Source organism: Triticum dicoccoides, chromosome 5A (assembly GCF_002162155.2).
Source record: "Triticum dicoccoides isolate Atlit2015 ecotype Zavitan chromosome 5A, WEW_v2.0, whole genome shotgun sequence".
Lineage (NCBI taxonomy): Eukaryota > Viridiplantae > Streptophyta > Magnoliopsida > Poales > Poaceae > Triticum > Triticum dicoccoides.
The window spans coordinates 273,403,622-273,424,746 of record NC_041388.1 but is presented as its reverse complement, the minus strand read 5'-3'; the positions used below and the strand labels follow the sequence as shown (position 1 = coordinate 273,424,746).

Below are 21,125 nucleotides of genomic sequence, written 5' to 3'. Positions count from 1 at the left end.
GCGCCTTGGCCTATATGGGCCAAGGGCACCAGCCCCAAGAGGCCCAAGCGCCAAGAGATGAGGGAAAGGAAGAGTCCTAAAGGGGGAAGGCACCTCCTAGGTGCCTTGGGGAGGTGGGACTCCTCCCTGGCCGCACCCTTCCTTGGAGGAAGGGCCAAGGCTGCGCCCCCCCTCTCCCTTGGCCCTATATATAGTGGGGGAAGGGAGGGCAACCATACCTAAGCCCTGGCGCCTCCCTCTCCCTCCCATGACACATCTCCCTCCTCCCGCAGCGCTTGGCGAAGCCCTGTTGGAATCCCGCTACTTCCACCACCACGCCGTCGTGCTGCTGGATCTCCATCAACCTCTCCTCCCCCCTTGCTGGATCAAGAAGGAGGAGACGTCGCTGCTCCGTACGTGTGTTGAACACGGAGGTGCCGTCCGTTCGGCGCTAGGATCATCGGTGATTTGGATCACGACGAGTACGACTCCATCAACCCCGTTCTCTTGAACGCTTCCGCGCGCGATCTACAAGGGTATGTAGATCCACTCCTCCCTCGTTGCTAGATGACTCCATAGATAGATCTTGGTGACACGTAGGAAAATTTTGAATTTATTCTACGTTACCCAACAGTGGCATCATGAGCTAGGTCTATGTGTAGTTTCTATGCACGAGTAGAACACAAAGTAGTTGTGGGCGTTGATTTTGTTCAATATGCTTACCGTTACTAGTCCAATCTTGATTCGGTGGCATTGTAGGATGAAGCGGCCCGGACCGACCTTACACGTACTCTTACGTGAGACTGGTTCCACCGACTGACATGCACTAGTTGCATAAAGGTGGCTAGCAGGTGTCTGTCTCTCCCACTTTAGTCGGATCGGATTCGATGAAAAGGGTCCTTATGAAGGGTAAATAGCAATTGGCATATCACGTTGTGGTTTTTGCGTAGGTAAGAAACGTTCTTGCTAGAAACCCAGAGCAGCCACGTAAAACATGCAAACAACAATTAGAGGACGTCTAACTTGTTTTTGCAGGGTATGCCATGTGATGTGATATGGCCAAAAGGATGTGATGAATGATATATGTGATGTATGAGATTGATCATGTTCTTGTAATAGGAATCATGACTTGCATGTCGATGAGTATGACAACCGGCAGGAGCCATAGGAGTTGTCTTAATTTATTTATGACCTGCGTGTCAACATAAACGTCATGTAATTACTTTACTTTATTGCTAACCGTTAGCTGTAGAAGTAGAAGTAATAGTTGGCGAGACAACTTCATGAAGACACGATGATGGAGATCATGATGATGGAGATCATGGTGTCATGCCGGTGACGATGATGATCATGGAGCCCCGAAGATGGAGATCAAAAGGAGCAATATGATATAGGCCATATCATGTCACTATTTGATTGCATGTGATGTTTATCATGTCTATACATCTTATTTGCTTAGAACGACGGTAGTAAATAAGATGATCCCTCATTAAAATTTCAAGAAGGTGTCCCCCCTAACTGTGCACCGTTGCGAAAGTTCGTCGTTTCGAAGCACCACGTGATGATCGGGTGTGATAGATTCTTATGTTCGAATACAACGGGTGTTGACGAGCCTAGCATGTACAGACATGGCCTCGGAACACATGCAAAACACTTAGGTTGACTTGACGAGCCTAGCATGTACAGACATGGCCTCGGAACACAAGAGACCGAAAGGTCGAGCATGAGTCGTATGGTAGATACGATCAACATGAAGATGTTCACCGATGATGACTAGTCCGTCTCACGTGATGATCGGACACGGCCTAGTTGACTCGGATCATGTAATCACTTAGATGACTAGAGGGATGTCTATCTGAGTGGGAGTTCATAAGATGAACTTAATTATCCTGAACATAGTCAAAAGGTCTTCGCAAATTATGTCGTGGCTCACGTTTCTGTTCTACTGTTTAGATATGTTCCTAGAGAAAATTTAGTTGAAAGTTGATAGTAGCAATTATGCGTACTAGGTCCGTAAACTGAGGATTGTCCTCATTGCTTCATAGAAGGCTTATGTCCTTAATGCACCGCTCAGTGTGCTGAACCTCGAACGTCGTCTGTGGATGTTGCGAACATCTGACATACACATTTTGATAACTACGTGATAGTTCAGTTAAAACGGTTTAGAGTTGAGGCACCGAAGACGTTTTGAAACGTCGTGAAACATATGAGATGTTTCGAGGGCTGAAATTGGGATTTCAGGCTCGTGCCCACGTCAAGAGGTATAAGACCTCCGACGATTTTCTTAGCCTGCACACTAAGGGAGAAAAGCTCAATTGTTGAGCTTGTGCTCAGATTGTCTAAGTACAACAATCATTTGAATCGAGTGGGAGTTGATCTTCCAGATGAGATAGTGATGTTTCTCCGAAGTTAACCAAGCTGCTAGAGCTTCGTGATGAACTATGATATATCAGGGACATATATGATGATCCTTGAGATATTCACGATGTTTGACACCACAAAAGTAGAAATCAAGAAGGAGCATCAATTGTTGATGGTTGGTGAAACCACTAGTTTCAAGAAGGGCAAGGGCAAGACGGGATACTTCATGAAACGACAATTCAGCTGCTGCTCTAGTGAAGAAACCCAAGGTTGAACCCAAACCCGAGACTAAGTGCTTCTGTAATAAGGGGAACAACCACTGGAGCAGAATTACCCTAGATACTTGGTAGATGAGAAGGCTGGCAAGGTCGATAGAAGTATATTGGATATACATTGTGTTGATGTGTACTTTACTAGTACTCCTAGTAGCACCAGGGTATTAGATACCGGTTCGGTTGCTAAGTATTAGTAACTCGAAATAAAAGCTACGGAATAAACGGAGACTAGCTAAAGGTGAGCTGACGATATGTGTTGGAAGTGTTTCCAATGTTGATATGATCAAGCATCGCACGCTCCCTCTACCATCGAGATTGGTGTTTGCGTTGAGCATAGACATGATTGGATTATGTCTATCGCAATACGGTTATTCATTTAAGGAGAATAATGGTTACTCTGTTTATTTGAATAATACCTTCAATGGTCTTGCACCTGAAATGAATGGTTTATTGAATCTCGATCGTAGTGATACACATGTTCATGCCAAAAGATAGTAATGATAGTACCACCTACTTGTGGCACTGCCACTTAAGTCATATCGGTATAAAACGCATGAAGAAGCTCCATGTTGATGGATCTTTGGGCTCACTCGTTTTTGAAAGGTTTGAGACATGCGAACCAGGTCTATTGGTGTATATGCATGAAGAAACTCCATGCAAATGGACCGTTTGGACTCACTTGATTTTGAATCACTTGAGACATGCAAATCATACCACATGGGCAAGATGACTGAAAGCCTCGTTTTCAGTAAAATGGAACTAGAAAGCAACTTGTTGGAAATAATACATTTTGATGTGTGCAGTCCAATGAGTGCTGAGGCATGTAGTGGATATCGTTATGTTCTTACTTCACAGATGATTTGAGTAGATGTTGAGTATATTTACTTGATGAATCACGAGTCTGAATTATTGAAAGGTTCAAGTAATTTCAGGGTGAAGTTGAAAGATCGGCGTGACAAGAGGATAAAAGATCTATGATATGATCATAGAGATGAATATCTGAATTACGACTTTGGCACAGAATTAAGACATTGTGGAAATTGTTTCACAACTAATACAGCCTGGAACACCGTAGTGTGATGTCCGAACATCATAACTGCACCCTATTGGATATGATGCATACCATGATGTCTCTTATCGAATTACCACGATAGTTTATGAGTTAGGCATTAAAGACAACCACATTCACTTTAAATAGGGCACCACGTAATTCCGATGAGATGACACCGTATGAACTATGGTTTAGGGAAACCTAAGCTGTCATTTCTTAGAAGTTTGGGGCTGCGACGCTTATGTGGAAAAGTTTCAGGCTGATAAGCTCGAACCCAAAGCGGATAAATGCATCTTCATAGGACACCCAAAACAGTTGGGTATACCTCCTGTCTCAGATCCGAAAGCAATAAGGGATTGTTTCTAGAATCGGGTCCTTTCTCGAGGAAAAGTTTCTCTCGAAAGAATTGAGTGGGAGGATGGTGGAGACTTGATGAGGTTATTGAACCGTCTCTTCAACTAGTGTGTGGCAGGGCACAGGGAGTTGTTCCTGTGGCACCTACACCAATTGAAGTGGAAGCTTATGATAGTGATCATGAAACTTCAGATCAAGTCACTACCAAACCTCGTGGGATGACAAGGATGCGTACTACTTCAGAGTGGTACGTAATCCTGTCTTGGAAGTCATGTTGCTAGACAACAATGAACCTACGAGCTATGGAGAAGCGATGGTGGGCCTGGATTCCAAAATGGCTCGAGGCCATATAATCCGAGAAAGGATCCATGTATGAAAAAAAAGTGTAGACTTTGGAAAAGCTACTTGATGGTCGTAAGGCTGTTAGGTACATATGGATTTTAAAAGGAAGACGGACAATGATGGTAAGTATCACCATTAAGAAAGCTCGACTTGTCGTTAAGATGTTTACCGACAAGTTCAAGGAGTTGACTACGATGAGACTTTCTCACACGTAGCGATGCTATAAGTCTGTTGGAATTATATTAGCGATTACTGCATTATTTATGAAATCTTGCAGATAGGATGTCAAAACATTGTTTCCTTGACGATTTTCTTGAGGAAAGGTTGTATGTGATACAACCGGAAGGTTTTTGTCAATCCTGAAAGATGCTAATAAGTATGCAAAGCTCCAACAATCCTTCTAAGGACTGGAGTAAGCATCTCGGAGTTGGAATGTAAGCTTTGATGAGATGATCAAAGATTTTGGGTGTATACAAAGTTTATGAGAAACTTGTATTTCCAAAGAAGTGAGTGGGAGCACTATAGAATTTCTGATGAATATATGTTGTTGACATATTGTGGATCAGAAATGACGTAGAATTTCTGGGAAGCATATAGGGTTATTTGGAAAGTGTTTTTCAATGGAAAGCCTGGATTAAGCCACTTGAACATTGAGCATCAAGATCTATAAGGATAGATCAAAACGCTTAATGGTACTTTCAAATGAGCACATACCTTGACATGATCTTGAAGGTGTTCAAGATGGATCAGTCAAAGAAGGAGTTCTTGCCTGAGTTGTAAGGTATGAAGTTAAGACTTAAAGCTCGACCACGGCAGAAGAAAGAGGAAGGACGAAGGTCGTCCCCTATGCTTTTATCATAGGCTCTCTACAGTATGCTATGCTGTGTACCGCACCTGAAGTGTGCCTTGCCATGAGTTAGTCAAGGGGTACAAGAGTGATCCAAGAATGGATCACAGGACAGCGGTCAAAGTTATCCTTAGTAACTAGTGGACTAAGGAATTTTCTCGATTATGGAGGTGGTAAAAGAGTTCATTGTAAAGGGTTACGCCGGTGCAAACTTTGACACTAATCCAGATTATTCTGAGTAGTAGACTGGATTCGTATAGTAGAACAGTTATTTGGAATAGCTCCAAATATAGCGTAGTAGCTGCATCTACAAGATGACATAGAGATTTGCAAAGTACATACGGATCTGAAAGATTCAGACCCGTTGACTATAACATCTCTCACAAGCATAACATGTTCAAACCCAGAACTCATCGAGTGTTAATCACATGGTAATGTGAACTAGATTATTGACTCTAGTAAACTCTTTGGGTGTTAGTCACATGGGGATGTGACCTTGAGTGTTAATCACATATCGATGTGAACTGGATTATTGACTCTAGTGCAAGTGGGAGACTGTTGGAAATATGCCCTAGAGGCAATAATAAATTAGTTATTATTATATTTCCTTGTTCATGATAATCGTTTATTATCCATGCTAGAATTGTATTGATAGGAAACTCAGATACATGTGTGGATACATAGACAACACCATGTCCCTAGTAAGACTCTAGTTGACTAGCTCGTTGATCAATAGATGGTTACGGTTTCCTGACCATGGACATTGGATGTCGTTGATAAGGGGATCACATCATTAGGAGAATGATGTGATGGACAAGACCCAATCCCAAGCCTAGCACAAGATCATGTAGTTCGTATGCTAAAGCTTTTCTAATGTCAACTATCATTTCCTTAGACCATGAGATTGTGCAACTCCCGGATACCGTAGGAGTGCTTTGGGTGTGCCAAACGTGACAACGTAACTGGGTGGATATAAAGGTACATTACAGGTATCTTCGAAAGTGTCTGTTGGGTTGGCACGAATCGAGACTGGGATTTGTCACTCCGTGTAAACAGAGAGGTATCTCTGGGCCCACTCGGTAGGACATCATCATAATGTGCACAATGTGATCAAGGAGTTGATCACGAGATGATGTGTTACGGAACGAGTAAAGAGACTTGCCGGTAACGAGATTGAACAAGGTATCGGGATACCGACGATCGAATCTCGGGCAAGTGTCGTACCGATAGACAAAGGGAATTGTATACGGGATTGATTAAGTCCTTGACATCGTGGTTCATCCGATGAGATCATCGTGGAACATGTGGGAGCCGACATGGGTATCTAGATCCCGCTGTTGGTTATTGATCGGAGAGTCATCTCGGTCATGTCTGCATGTCTCCCGAACCCGCAGGGTCTACACACTTAAGGTTCGATAACGCTAGGGTTATAGAGATATTAGTATGCGGTAACCCGAAAGTTTTTCAGAGTCCCGGATGAGATCCCGGACGTCACGAGGAGTTCCGGAATGGTCCGGAGGTAAAGATTTATATATAGGAAGTGCTATTTCGGCCATCGGGACAAGTTTCGGGGTCACCGGTATTGTACCGGGACCACCGGAAGGGTCCCTGGGGTCCACCGGGTGGGGCCACCTACCCCGGGGGGGCACATGGGCTGTAGGGGTGCGCCTTGGCCTATATGGGCCAAGGGCACCAGCCCCAAGAGGCCCATGCGCCAAGAGATGAGGGAAAGGAAGAGTCCTAAAGGGGGAAGGCACCTCCTAGGTGCCTTGGGGAGGTGGGACTCCTCCCTGGCCGCACCCTTCCTTGGAGGAAGGGCCAAGGCTGCGCCCCCCCCCCCTCTCCCTTGGCCCTATATATAGTGGGGGGAAGGGAGGGCAACCATACCTAAGCCCTGGCGCCTCCCTCTCCCTCCCATGACACATCTCCCTCCTCCCGCAGCGCTTGGCGAAGCCCTGTTGGAATCCCGCTACTTCCACCACCACGCCGTCGTGCTGCTGGATCTCCATCAACCTCTCCTCTCCCCTTGCTGGATCAAGAAGGAGGAGACGTCGCTGCTCCGTACGTGTGTTGAACGCGGAGTTGTCGTCCGTTCAGCGCTAGGATCATCGGTGATTTGGATCACGACGAGTACGACTCCATCAACCCCGTTCTCTTGAACGCTTCCGCGCGCGATCTACAAGGGTATGTAGATCCACTCCTCCCTCGTTGCTAGATGACTCCATAGATAGATCTTGGTGACACGTAGGAAAATTTTGAATTTATGCTACGTTACCCAACATGCCATGCCGTCGTTTTATCGCCCATCAGGCAATGGGTGTGCGGAGCAAGTCCCAATTTTGGGAATCACCTTCCTTCGGATTGCTACAACAAATAAACCAGGTGCTATTAATCCCAGTATTTTTTGCTTGTTTGGGTTCATTTTTCCCAAGGAATTATTACTCTGGTTTGTCCATGATATGTACACAGGTCTATCAAATGGTGACCGCATTAACAAGGTCGCGTGGTGGTTCGATCAGTTTCCGTACGTAGTCCGGCGAACGCCGCATCCGGAGCTCGGACCGACCTGTGAATTCAGGCTTTGCCACACCTTTACTACATAATGCCGACGCCCTGCATCGACATTGGCTTCGGCGCCGGGCCATATTTCTTCTATTCCTCACTTTGCATAAATTATTTATTATGCAACACTTTTTTTTAATTATCATTATTACTATTATCTACGGTTTGCACTATTTTTTGTGCACAGGAAAATGATCCGGGGACTTCTGTGTCACTCTGCCGGTCTGCATTGACCGTGCTATGTCACCACTTCGGCGTGTCGAGCTCTCCGCTCCGCCACCTCGGGACCAGCTTGGGGGATGGAACCTTGCCCCGCATCAAGCTCGGACCGCGTCATCAATACCGAACACATTAACCAGCTAAGTCGCTTTCATGCTCAAAGCTTTAATTTCTAACTTTTGTTCGGTTCGACCAAGCATTATACTTTTTTGGAAAAAAGTTGCTTGTAAAAATTTCCTTGTCCAAACTTTGTTTATGACGCATAAATTCAAATACCCAATTCATTTGGGGGCTTCCTTCATGAAGCTTTTCCACTTGCATATGATTATAGTTGTACAGCTTCGTTCCTTATTCGTGTATTACGCCACAATATGCACCATATTGACTTAAGCGATTTGCAAGCTAGGTTGCCTCGCTCCTGTGTTTACCCCTACGTTCCCGATTGTTCGGCTAGGGAGTAAAGTGAGCACCTCTGCGATTGTCACGATCGGGTCGCCTGAGCCGGACCTCATTGGGTGAAGCCGAAAGCTAGCGCTCTTATAGTTTTCAATGATGGTCGGCACACAACGGAACTCCTAAGTACAAAAAATCTATTGCACAAGTCTCATAATAACAATGACCACCGAAGAAAGGTATCGGTGGGGGTACTATTTTCTTCGAAGATGCTTCTTACACTTCACGGTAATATAGCATAAGTTCCCTGAGCGCGCTTTGTCTGTTACAACCTTATGGCCTGATTGCCTGGTTATTGGAAACACCGTCGATATTCTCGACCGATGGAGTACATAACACTTTTCGGTCCTTGACCGAAGAGGGAGAAGCTGACGGTCGGTTAAGACGCGTTTAAAGTTCGGTTGAACATAGATATGATATAAGTACTTCGGTACATGCAATCATTCTTCTACCCAAGTCACTTGGGGGCTCTTAAGTCTATTTGAGCCGTTTTATAATAAGTGTTCTTCTTCTTAGTCGTTGCAAAGTTTTATTGTTATTATTTATCACTCCTTTTTTGGACACGAGTGCGCGGTCACTAGCCGGGGAGCCTAATTTCTCTCTCAAAGCCGCTAGAGTTTAGTTTGCTAAACTGGCCTGATGAGAAGTACTCCGCCCTCGGGATAGGAGGTTGAAGCCGTAGGCTGACCCGCTCGAAGTCTTGGGTTAGGATGTATCATGTTAAAGCACGACAGAAGCACTTCTTTTTTCTAAGACCAACTTTCGGATTGGCACCGAACACTTGATATTGTTCGGATGTCATGTTTTTACTGACGTTTCTTGGTTTTCCAAGCTTTTTGGCACTTTTAAACTATTTGTGCTTTTCCAGCATTAGTCTCGCAGTGCAACGCCGGACACCTTTAGGGATTCGGCAAAAACATTCTCAGATATTTCTATATATGCATCGGTTTCGAAATGTGTCTTCGGTCAATAGTTGGGTTGCCCGGCTCCTGCACTTGCTTCCTACATTTCGTTTTGTTCGGCCAGGCGTGCAAAGGGAGAACCACTGCGATTGTGCTTCCAGCTCACATGGTTAAGCACCTCAATGGAGAAAGCCGAAAACTAACTTTCACAATAAGCGTAAACTGGTCAGCGATCCGATGACTATGTTAAATGATGGGCCGTTCATAACATTGGCCGAAGTGTTTACGGCTTGACCCCGACTGTCGCCGAACACTACCGGGGGCTATTAACTGGCCTCCCAAACTAAATCCTCAATATTTTGCTCTTACATTAGAGCTGAGGTTTAATGATCATGCTTAGCATGACAACCCAAAGAAAGGAACCGATAGCGGGACTATTTTCTTTGGAAGACATTTCTTCTGTTAAACAGCAATATAACTCGCTGCGTACCTTTGTTTATAAAACCGTATGGCCAGATTGCCTTGTTTGTTGTACATCTTTGCCCTCATAAAGGCTTTATAAAGTAGGACAAACACTCCTCAGCTACTGGCCGAGGAGGTGGAAGCCGATGGTCGGTCAACAAAGTTTTGTACAATGCGGATCCGAGCATTAATGGCGTAAAGTACTTGGATACATAGAGTCATTACACATAATTTGTGATTTTACTATGGATATTGATCCTTAATTCGGCCACCCGTTCCCGCATTAAGGCTCGGGGGCTACTGGGATTCGGGCTTATTATTTACAAATATTAAAGGGGCACATTGATCCCCTGATCTGGTGTTACCACCCGACCAGTGTCTCGGGGGCTACTGCATTGCTTGTCCAATGCAGAAAATTTTATGTGCAATATAGTTTCCGAGGAGATTTTGATCCTCAGGTTAGTCGGCCGCACCCAACCTGAGTCTCGAGGACTGAGCACGCCGCTTTTAGTGTCCCGAAGTATTCTACCGAGCTTGGACTTGATCCTCAGGCCGATTTTGCAAATCAACCTGAGTCTCAGCGGCTACTGGGATCAGCGGTCTTACGTCATCCTTCAGGTGCATCTCGGGTTTTAGACCGATACACCCCTTGAGGGCTACTGGCTATATATCTCGGTAGAGAATAAATTGCACCAATAAAAAATATTCACAAAAATCGGCACACATTCGGGGTGGTGCACCACCTCGGAAGTAGCCCGACATAAATCTCGGGCGCTAGTGGCTGGCTCCATAGAGGGCATTTCTGACATTAAGCTCGGCTAAACTCCTTCAAAATTCTTTGAACCAAGGTGATTTACGACACCTCGGATATAGTCCAGCGTTGGAGCTCGGATATAGTCCGGCGTTGGAGCTCAGATACAGTCCGGCGTTGGAGCTCGGATATACAGTCCAGCGTTGGAGCTCGGATACATAGTCCAGCATTGGAGCTCGGATACATTCTGGCGTTAGAGCTGGGAAGCGGTCCGGCGTTGGTGCTCGGTTGCAAAAGATACCTTGAATACAGTCCGACGTTGGAGCTCGGACGCAAGAGGACGCTGCCGCCCGGGAACAACTTCAAACCCGAGGTGTGGCATAAAAATAACAAGGCATTGGTAAAGGCCGGGAACTTAAAGGGGCTCCTCGGATACCCGATATGTAAACTCGTCGAATGCATTTCGGCGATCCTCAAGATCGAAGATAAAGAAGATTTGTTGAACCAGTTTTCAAGACCGACGACCGAAGATGAAGAACAGTTCGGAAGAATCGAGGAGCGTCCCTAACTTGAAGACCGGTTCAGGGGGCTACTGACGGTGTCCTGGACTAGGGGGTACTCACCACGTCGTCTCCTGATCAATTAGATTGGGCCGAGGCCCCCCATGGCCGTATACTCACGGGCCAGTTCGGACAGCTGCCACATACAAGGAAGATTCCACAAAGACTTGGCGATCAAGACAAGGACTTCTCCCCACCGGCGTATTCGGCTAGGACTCTTGTTAACCTAGGCCTCAGGTGCATTATATAAACCAGGGCCAGGCTAGTCGATAGAACATATATGCATACAATCATACCATAGGCTAGCTTCTAGGGTTTAGCCTCTCCGATCTCGTGGTAGATCCACTCTTGTACTACCCATATAATCAATATTAATCAAGTAGGACGTAGGGTTTTACCTCCATCAAGAGGGCCCGAACCTAGGTAAAACATTGTGTCCCCTACCTCCTGTTACCATCCACCTTAGACGCACAGTTCGGGACCCCCTACCCGAGATCTGCCGGTTTTGACACCGACAATCATCGTGGAACATGTGGGAGCCAACATGGGTATCCAGATCCCGCTGTTGGTTATTGGCTGGAGAGATGTCTCGGGCATGTCTGCATGATTCCCGAACCCGTAGGGTCTACACACTTAAGGTTCGATGACGCTAGGGTTATAGGGAAAGTTTGTACGTGGTTACCGAATGTTGTTCGGAGTCCCGGATGATATCCCGGACGTAACGAGGAGTTCTGGAATGGTCCGAAGACAAAGATATATATGGGAAGTCCTTATTCGGTCACCAGAAGTGTTCGGGGGTTTATCGGTATTGTATCGGGACAACCGAAAGGGTTTCGGGGGTCCACCGGGAGGGTCCACCTGCCCCGGAGGGCCATATGGGCTGAATATGGAGGGGGAACCAGCCCCTAGGTGGGTTGGGCGCCAAACCCCCCAGGGCCCATGCGCATAGGGTTTGGAGGAACCCTAAAGGGGGCGCCCCCATTGGCTTGGGGGGCAAGCACCCCCCTTGGCTGTCGCCCCTCTCTAGATCCATCTGGAGGGGCCGGCCCCCCTCTCCCTTGCCCCTATAATAGAGGGGAGGTGGGAGGGCAGCCGCACCACATCCAAGGCGCAGCCCTCCCCCTCCCCAACACCTCCTCCTCCTCCCGCAATGCTTGGCGAAGCCCTGCCGCAGTACCACGCTGCTCCAACACCACCACGTCGTCGTGCTGCTGCTGGATTTGTCTTCCCCAACCTCTCCCTCTCTCCTTGCTGGATCAAGGCGTGGGGGATGTCATCGGGCTGCGCATGTGTCGAATGCGGAGGCGCCATTGTTCGACGCTTGGATCGGAATCAACCGCGATCTGAATCGCCACAAGTACGACTCCCTCGTGGCTGCATGCATCATTCAGATGTAGAGGCCGGGGATCATCCACCTTTTCTAAAAAAATAATAATCTTGTGGTAATTATGCTATGTTCTCATGTGGAGTATTACACTTGCAATACTTTATTTTATGAAGACTTTTTTGAAAAAATTGGCATTGCAATTCGTGGAAAGTAGTTCACATAAAAGGAGTCGCTGCAAAAGTATTGAATCTTTTGTATCTTTATTAATTTTCTTTACTTTTTTCAAATGGGATCAAAATTGGAAGCATTGGCTATTCGTAGCAAGGGGTTGAATCTTTCAACTTTGTGTAGGGCTACTACATCCACTCATACTTGAGTACCTTATAAAATGATCTTTGCTAATTTTTACCAAACTATAAGACACTTGTAGTTCAATTGTGAGTTTCTTCCGGTAAATGTCCAGAAATTCATTTAATAAATGGAAAATGGCAAAAAAGCACAAAAAATAAAAATATCTCAGCAATAGGCCTCCAATACGGTCTACTTTGTGTGGAAATTGCAAAGTCCATTTTCAGTCTTATTTTTGGTACTTGCTTCACGCAAAAAAATATTTCTCACACTTAAAAATGAAAAATCATTTTTTTCCAACAAAGAGTTGGAAACTCCCTTTGGCAATATTGTTTAGAATAATAAGACCCATGTTTGTGCCAAATATAGTTATATTATCATGAAATATGTTGTATATATAACTATATTATCAACTGAATATAGCAAACATGCTCAAAAATTCAGTTTACTTATGAGATAAACGCACCAATGGCCATTGAACTCTTGTGAGATGAGCACATTCGTCACCCGCCTAGATGATCCTTTTTCCCCGCGTGTCTCCTTTGGCTGACAGTCATACAGGGCGGCAGAGTAGATGATAGAGGAGCACATTCGTCACCCAATTTCCCGCCATCGCCGGCTCACGTTATAAAGAGGTCGGTCGGGGTGGTTCCACCATAGCCAAGCAGTACCACTCGGTAGCCTTCGTCTCCTTTAGTGCAATGGTGAGGAAGATATACACCACTTGGTTATCCACTAGAGAGCATAGCCGCATCGGCGTGGCGCCACCCGTTTTTCGTGAATATATCATTTCATTGATAGAAGGAGAAGAATGAGTACATGGGGTACAACACATGACACGGACGCAGACAGGTGTGAACATAGCGCCTGGAGCAGAGAGACAAGGAATGCTCGGCCCAAATAGAGAGGACATCATAGCTAATCCCACCAAACCCGAGCCAAGAGCGATGATGCCAAACCAACGAGAACTCCAACACCGTGCGAGCCAAAAAGTCGAGGACACCACGAGCGAGCAAGATAGTGCCTTCAAGAAAGAAGACAACGTCGAGACTCCATCACTATCCGGTCCGGGTGACCTGGACCTAGGGTTTCCCCTGAGCACGAAGAGGGGCGCAGCTAAAGGCCTTGGCAGCGCCTCCAAGAAGGAAAACGACACCCACGGGCGCCGTCGCTACCAGCACCGGCGAGCCGTGCGGGGATCTCTCCCTGGCCTGAAGCTAAGCAATCCCATAGCCGCCGAATCAGGGATCACGGGTGGGAAGGCCAAAGTTGGTCGGAACCGCCAAGTCAGGGGGGTGGTGGGGTTGAACCCTCCGCCGAAGATGGCACAACCTCCGAACCATGGGCTTGGATCTGGCAAAAGAGGGGGCTTTGAGGGGTACAGGGTAGGGTGGGCGACGACGCGATCCACACGGGGGTCTTGGCGTAACGGCATCCAGCAACGCTGGCAAGCAAGGACTGGGGAGACGCAGATCCGAGTTGTCGTGGCTATAATCATCGGGACGTCAGCGAGGAAGGGAAGCCAGAAGGGGCGTAGCTACCTGGTCGCCGGGGCCGGAGCTGCCCGGTGGAGGACGCCAGCAGCAAAGGACACCAAAGAGTCGCGCCACCCATTGCCTAACGAGTCCAACCAAGTTCAATTCAGATCTTGTTGAGAGAACGAGTTTAAATAACCGAGCTAACGAGTTACCCTTTTAGAGCAACTCCAACGGGGTGACCCATTTCGTCCGCTGGCGTCCGTTTGAGTCGGCACAGACACAAAAGGCAGCCCAAACAGACGCGCGCCCGCTTTTCGTTCGTGGACGACCCATTCCCTGCCAATTTTTTTTAGCCAGATTTGCGTCGGTGTGGACACGAGACGGACGCGCGCGCGCTCGCCTTCTCCTTCCCCGGGCCCGTTGGTCGGTGGCACATTGGCCTCCCTATTGGAACTATGCCCTAAGGTAATAATAAAATGGTTATTATTATATTTCCTTGTTCATTATAATTGTGTATTGTTCATGCTATAATGGTGTTATCCGGAAATCGTAATAGATGTGTGAATACATAGACCACAACATGTCCCTAGTAAGCCTCTAGTTGACTAGCTCGTTGATCAATAGATGGTTACGGTTTCCTGACCATGGGCATTGGATGTCATTGATAACGGGATCACATCATTAGGAGAATGATGTGATGGACAAGACCCAATCCTAAGCATAGCGCAAGATCGTGTAGTTCGTCTGCTAAAGCTTTTCTAATGTCAAGTATCTTTTCCTTAGACCATGAGATTGTTCAACTCCCGGATACCGTAGGAATGCTTTGGGTGTGCCAAACGTCACAACGTAACTGGGTGTCTATAAAGGTGCACTACGGGTATCTCTGAAAGTATCTGTTGGGTTGGCATGAATCGAGACTGGGATTTGTCACTCCGTATGACGGAGATGTATCTCTAGGCGCACTCGGTAAGACATCATCGTAATGAGATCAATGTGACTAAGGGGTTGGTCACAGGATGATGTGTTATGGAACGAGTAAAGAGAATTGTCGTAACGAGATTGAATAAGGTATCGGTATACCGATGATCGAATCTCGGGCAAGTAACATACCGATTGACAAAGGGAATTGTATACAGGATTGATTGAATCCTCGACATCGTGGTTCATCCGATGAGATCATCGTGGAACATGTGGGAGCCAACATGGGTATCCAGATCCCGCTGTTGGTTATTGGCTGGAGAGATGTCTCGGTCATGTCTGCATGATTCGTGAACCCGTAGGGTCTACACACTTAAGGTTCGGTGACGCTAGGGTTATAGGGAGAGTTTGTACGTGGTTACCGACTATTGTTCGGAGTCCCGGATGAGATCTCGGATGTAACAAGGAGTTCTGGAATGGTCCGGAGACGAAGATTTATATATGGGAAGTCCTTATTCAGTCGCCGGAAGTGTTCGGGGGTTTATCGGTATTGTACCGGAACCACCGAAAGGGTTTCGGGGGTCCACCGGGAGGGTCCATCTGCCCCGGAAGGCCATATGAGCTGAATTTGGAGGGGAAACCAGCCCCTAGGTGGGCTGGGCGCCAAACCCCCTAGGGTCCATGCGCCTAGGGTTTGGAGGAACCCTAAAGGGGGCGCCCCCCATGGCTTGGGGGGCAAGCATCCCCCCTTGGCCGCCGCCCCCCTCTAGATCCATCTGGAGGGGGCCGGCCCCCCTCTCCCTTGCCCCTATAAATAGAGGGGAGGTGGGAGGGCAGCCGCACCACATCCATGGCGCAACCCTCCCCCTCCCCAACACCTCCTCCTCCTCCCGCAACGCTTGGCGAAGCCCTGCCGGAGTACCACGCTGCTCCTACACCACCACGCCGTCGTGCTGCTGTTGGAGTTGTCTTCCCCAACCTCTCCCTCTCTCCTTGCTGGATCAAGGCGTGGGAGCCGTCATCGGGTTGCACATGTGTTGAACGCAAAGGCGTCGTTGTTCGGCGCTTGGATCGGAATCAACCGCGATCTGAATCGCCACGAGTACGACTCCCTCATCCGCGTTCTTGTAACGCTTCCGTGTCGCGATCTTCAAGGGTATGAAGATGCACTCCTCTCTCTCTCTCTCTCTCGTTTCTAGTTTCTCCATAGATTGATCTTGGTGATGCGTAGAATTTTTTTAATTTCTGGAACGATCCCCAACACTCCCCCCATCCAACAGCAACCCTCGCCCGTCTCCTTTGTCGCCGCCGCCGCCCATTTTTGCCGGCGACTGTGCCAGCTACCGGTGTCTTCACATCCGCCCAGCAATGACGCCAATTCCCACGTCACCCGCCACAGCCGTCTTGCCGCCGGGGAGCCGACTGCTTCCCACCCCCTCTCCTCCCACCGCACAGCCGCCCGCGACCAAGAAGCCGCCTCGCTGCCCCGGCCAGATCCTCACCAGCATGCTCTTCGGACGCCAGCCCACTCGTCGGACGCCGACAGGGCAGCTAGCTGGTCCGTGCGCGCCACGACTCCCTTCGCCGGCTGTCTCTTTCGTCGACGCCCGCAAGTTGTTTGACAGTTTGCCAAGGTACAAAATGGACTCTGTCGACGAGTTCTTTTTTCACAATTTCCTTTGCGACTCCGATGGTTCGTCGTCCGATGACGAGGAGGAGATATTGGCTGCCGTGTTGGTCCATCACCACCTCAACAGCCAACGGCCGTTGTTCCGCGGCTCCATTCCGGGCCACCTTCCGGCGTTGAATCACAACCGAGAGAGCGGTCATTTCCTTCTTTGGAAGGACTACTTTGATACAACAACCCTGTTGTTCAAACATAAAAAATTCCATCACCGTTTCCGTATGAGTAGGCATCTTTCCAACCGTATTAGAGAGGCGGTGGTCGCCTATGATGGCTATTTCAAGTGCAAAGAGGATGACGTTGGCAAGATTGGTTTCTCCTCTTATCAGAAATGCACTGCCGCCATCTGAATGCTTGCATACGGAGTGCTCGGTGATCTCATTGACGAGTACGTCCGTATGAGCGAGCCTACATGCCTAGAGTCCCTGTATAAGTTCTGCAAGGCTGTTATTGTTGTGTTTGGCCCTGAGTAGTTGAGAGAGCCGACTCCTGAAAATACAACCCGTTTGTTGGTGATGAATGCCAGCAGGGGCTTCCTAGGAATGCTTGGCAGCATAGACTGCATGCACTGGGAGTGGAAGAACCACCCTTCTGCTTGGCAAGGGCAGTATAAGGGCCATGTCAGGGCTTGCACTGTCATACTAGAGGTCATGGCGTCTCAAGATCTCTGGACCTGGCACTCTTTCTTTGGCATGACTGGATCACACAATGATATCAACATGCTTCAGCGCTCGCCGGTGTTTGCTAGGCTTGCCGAAGGCAATAACCCACCGGTGAACTTTACTATCAACGGTCACAACTACGACAAAGGATACTACCTGAGTGACGGTATCTATCCTCAGTGGACCACTATTGTCAAGACAATCCCCAACCCTGTCGGAGAGAAAAAGAAAAGATTTGCCCAAGAGCAAGAGAGTGCTAGGAAGGATGTCGAGCGTGCCTTTGGTGTTTTGCAATCTCGATGGGGCATCGTTCGGTATCCTGCTAATACCTGGAGCACGCAGAAACTGTGGGAGGTGATGACTGCTTGTGTGATCATGCACAATATAATCATAGAAGACGAGCGCCCGGAACGTTTGTACGATCAAGGGTTTCAGTTTTAGGGTGAGAATGTTGTGCCTGAGCATGGAGAGCGACAACGTTTGAACAGTTCATCCAATTTCATCATGACATGCGTGATTGGGAAACTCACGTGCAACTGCAAAATGATTATGTGGGCTTATGTTGGCAACCAATAGATGTATCTTCTTTTATTCGGCTTGCAAAACTATGTGAAACATTTTTATTTTTATTCGGCTTGTAAAACTATACTATTTTATTCAAACTATGTTATTTGATTATATGTTTATATGCAAAATTGAGCTATTTGTTGAAATACGGCGGCGAGCCGGCCACACCGGCATATATGGATCGGCGCGTTGGGCGCGCTGCCGACCCATATCTAAAACAGGGCGAACGCCGGACGAACGGCCGACCCAAACGAACGAATAGCGGACGAAATCGTCGCCCGTTTGGATCGCCCCATTGAAGTTGCTTTTAACTGATTAATCTCGGTACTCATAATGTACATGCGACAAATACCAATACTGTTGTTGATTGTTGTCAGTTGTGCAGTGCATCATTTCCAAATAGTCGATGGTTACTTACAGCTACCACCTTAATCCAAAGAAGAGTTTGCGATCTTTTAGCTCATTGACAACACGGAGGAAAAATAAGACTACATGGGGAGGTTCGAGTATGTAAAACATTATTGATCATGTAATTAATCAATAACATTGCTAAAGTTTATGAGTTTTGTATCCGTATTCGGTGGAGTATGGGTTGAACGTCTATTTGAAACCACTCCACATCCGAGGTGGAATGATTTGGTGGCGTTCAAAGAAATGCACTTTGGTGTAAACTATTGATTATTGTAATTTGTGAGAAAAGTATGTGTCCATAAATACTTTTTTATTGATTGTTCTATATATAAAGCATATATGGTTATTGTTCAAGTTTATAATAAGTTTAACGAATTGAACGACCTAACTGGCAAGTTACACAAGTCCAGCTGACTTTAAATATAGCGATCTTGCTTGGCTCGGCTCGGCTCAAATTCTAGCCCTAGATGTCTTGAAACCACCGTGGTCTGATAATAACCATTTTCTTGATCAGACAGACGTGCAGATAGACGTACTTCCTTTGTCTCTAGTCTCTACCCTCATGGGCACCGGTGGTGCATGGAGACGCTCGCCGGTCTTCTCGGCCTCCATCAATGCCGCGAGGCTCCCTTCCCTCTCAAGGGGCGCCATTGCCGGCCTCCTTTCTTCTTCCACGCCACCTTCTCCCTTCACGTATAAACCGTCGCCCTCCACGTCGTAGAAGTTGCCCGTCCTCACCTCCTGCGCCAGCGCGCACGGCGCGCAGAAGAGCCACTTGGCGTAGTCCGCCGCCGCCACCGTGGTACGCCGTCCGCCGCACACGGGAGCGCAGAACCGGTCGTCAGCCGGCAGCCCGAACCTCTTCCTCATCCGCGTTCGCCAGAACCCCCCGTAAGTGAGACCGAGCACGGAGAGCAGCGCGCCCGCGGCGCCGACGAGGTACCCGAGTGTGGCGTCACGGATGCTGAGCGCGGCGACCGCGAAGACCAGCAGCGGCGCGGCGCAGAGGAGCGCGAAGGTGAAGGCGTGCACGTACATGTTGCCCAGGCCCAGGCGCTCCATGTTCCACCCGAACACGCAGAAGGTGCACGACAGCGACATCGCCGCCACCGTGGGATCGTCGGCGAGGTCGAACAGCCCGCCGGCCCACTCCGGCTTGCTGACCACCACTCTGCCGCTGCCCGTGCGATCGTATCGGGCCACGGCGCTCTCCTTCACCGTCGCGGCCTCCTCGTCGACAGAGTCCGGGAGCGCGATCTTCTGTCCGAGCGGGCCGTAGACCATGTACAGGCCGGCGACGACGGGGGTGCCGGAGCCGAGCGCCATCAAGAGGTTAACGGCCCAGCCGGGGCGCCTGTCGTTGCGGAAGAGCCAGAAGAGCGCGCAGTAGGCGTACTGCGCGAAGCAGGTGGCATGCAGGAGGAGCACGACGACCGCCACGTGGAGGCGCTCGCGCCTGACGCCCCCGGCGCAGTTCTTGCAGTACACGGCCCGGAGCTCAGCGACGTCGGCGGGGGCGCGCCACCGGAGGAGGAGCGCGAGATGGTGGCAGAGTCGCGGGTGCTGGTAGACGCACATGATGGTGAAGAGCGCGTTGAGCATCTGGTTGGCCACCTCCGTCCACCGCCGCCGGCGCGACGCGTCTGGCACGTCGGAGTCGAGCGCCCCCACCATGAGCAGGAGCACGAAGACCACCCCCGCAGCAACGAAGGCGAACCACACGAGCAGCGCGGCGTTCATGGGATGCCTAGCCCACGCCACGCCCCTGTCCCGCACCCGGCGCCAGTCAACGGCGCGCGCGACCGGCGGCGAGCGGAGGAAGTTGCTGTACGCCGCGCGCGTGCGGAGGCTGGCGACGCGAGCGAGGACGGCGCCCTTGGAGGGCGCGGCCCTGAGGAAGTCGAGCAGCCTCTCCTTCTTCGGACCCTCGCCGGGGCGGGGGCTCGGCAGCTCAGCGATAGTGATGCCGTCGTCGGCATGGGCTTCCTTGGCCTTGGGTGACCTCTCCTGTGACTCCATGGCTGCCCTCAGCTACGTACGTTGCACCAAGAGTGCTTGGATGCTTATATACACGATACACGTGGGAGGTGAGTTTTGTCAAGTCTAGTACGTAGGTGACGGCCGAATTCGTGTTCTTGTTTTCTGAACTCCACGAGAGACTGAATCAATGGGTGCAGACAAATTTCAGATACAGTTCGTCAGGATGGACCCAGCCCACGGAAACACAGTTAGGGTTCAGTTGTGGCGTACGGTGACAAGAAATATGTGCGTTTGCTTCCAGCACGCCACACAGGACTTTGCAAATTACCCCTGCTTTTTGCTCCGGAAATCATCTGAACATGTGATTATGTGAAGCTGAGAACTGTTTCGAGTTGGTGAATAGCGCAGCAGAGTAGCAGGGCAGCACCAACGGACAAAGCAGAGTACGAGTAGTATTACCAACACGTTTTGATTTTTCTTTCGGATGTGTCTAGGACACATCTAGATATGCTCTAGTTATTGCACATTTGACTCAATGAAACTAAAAAGAAAAAGAAAAAAGACTAGCGAAAATGGTTGCACGAATCTTCACGTAAAATCATTGGCATATGACTTAGATGTGCAATACTTAT

General features: G+C 48.6%; 1 protein-coding gene across 1 annotated transcript; it reads right to left on the bottom strand.

Annotated features, from left to right (window-relative positions):
* Nucleotides 1-18,941: 18,941 nt before the first annotated feature.
* Nucleotides 18,942-20,532, bottom strand: LOC119299425. The gene has a single exon (XM_037576661.1). The coding sequence runs from the start codon at nt 20,530-20,532 to the stop codon at nt 19,024-19,026; it is 1,509 nt and encodes a 502-aa protein (XP_037432558.1). The 3' UTR covers nt 18,942-19,023.
* Between the last annotated feature and the right edge of the window lie 593 nt (nt 20,533-21,125).

Coding starts and splice junctions, on each gene's coding strand:
- LOC119299425 (XM_037576661.1), bottom strand. CDS start 20,532: ATGGAGTCACAGGAGAGGTCACCCAAGGCCAAGGAAGCCCATGCCGAC.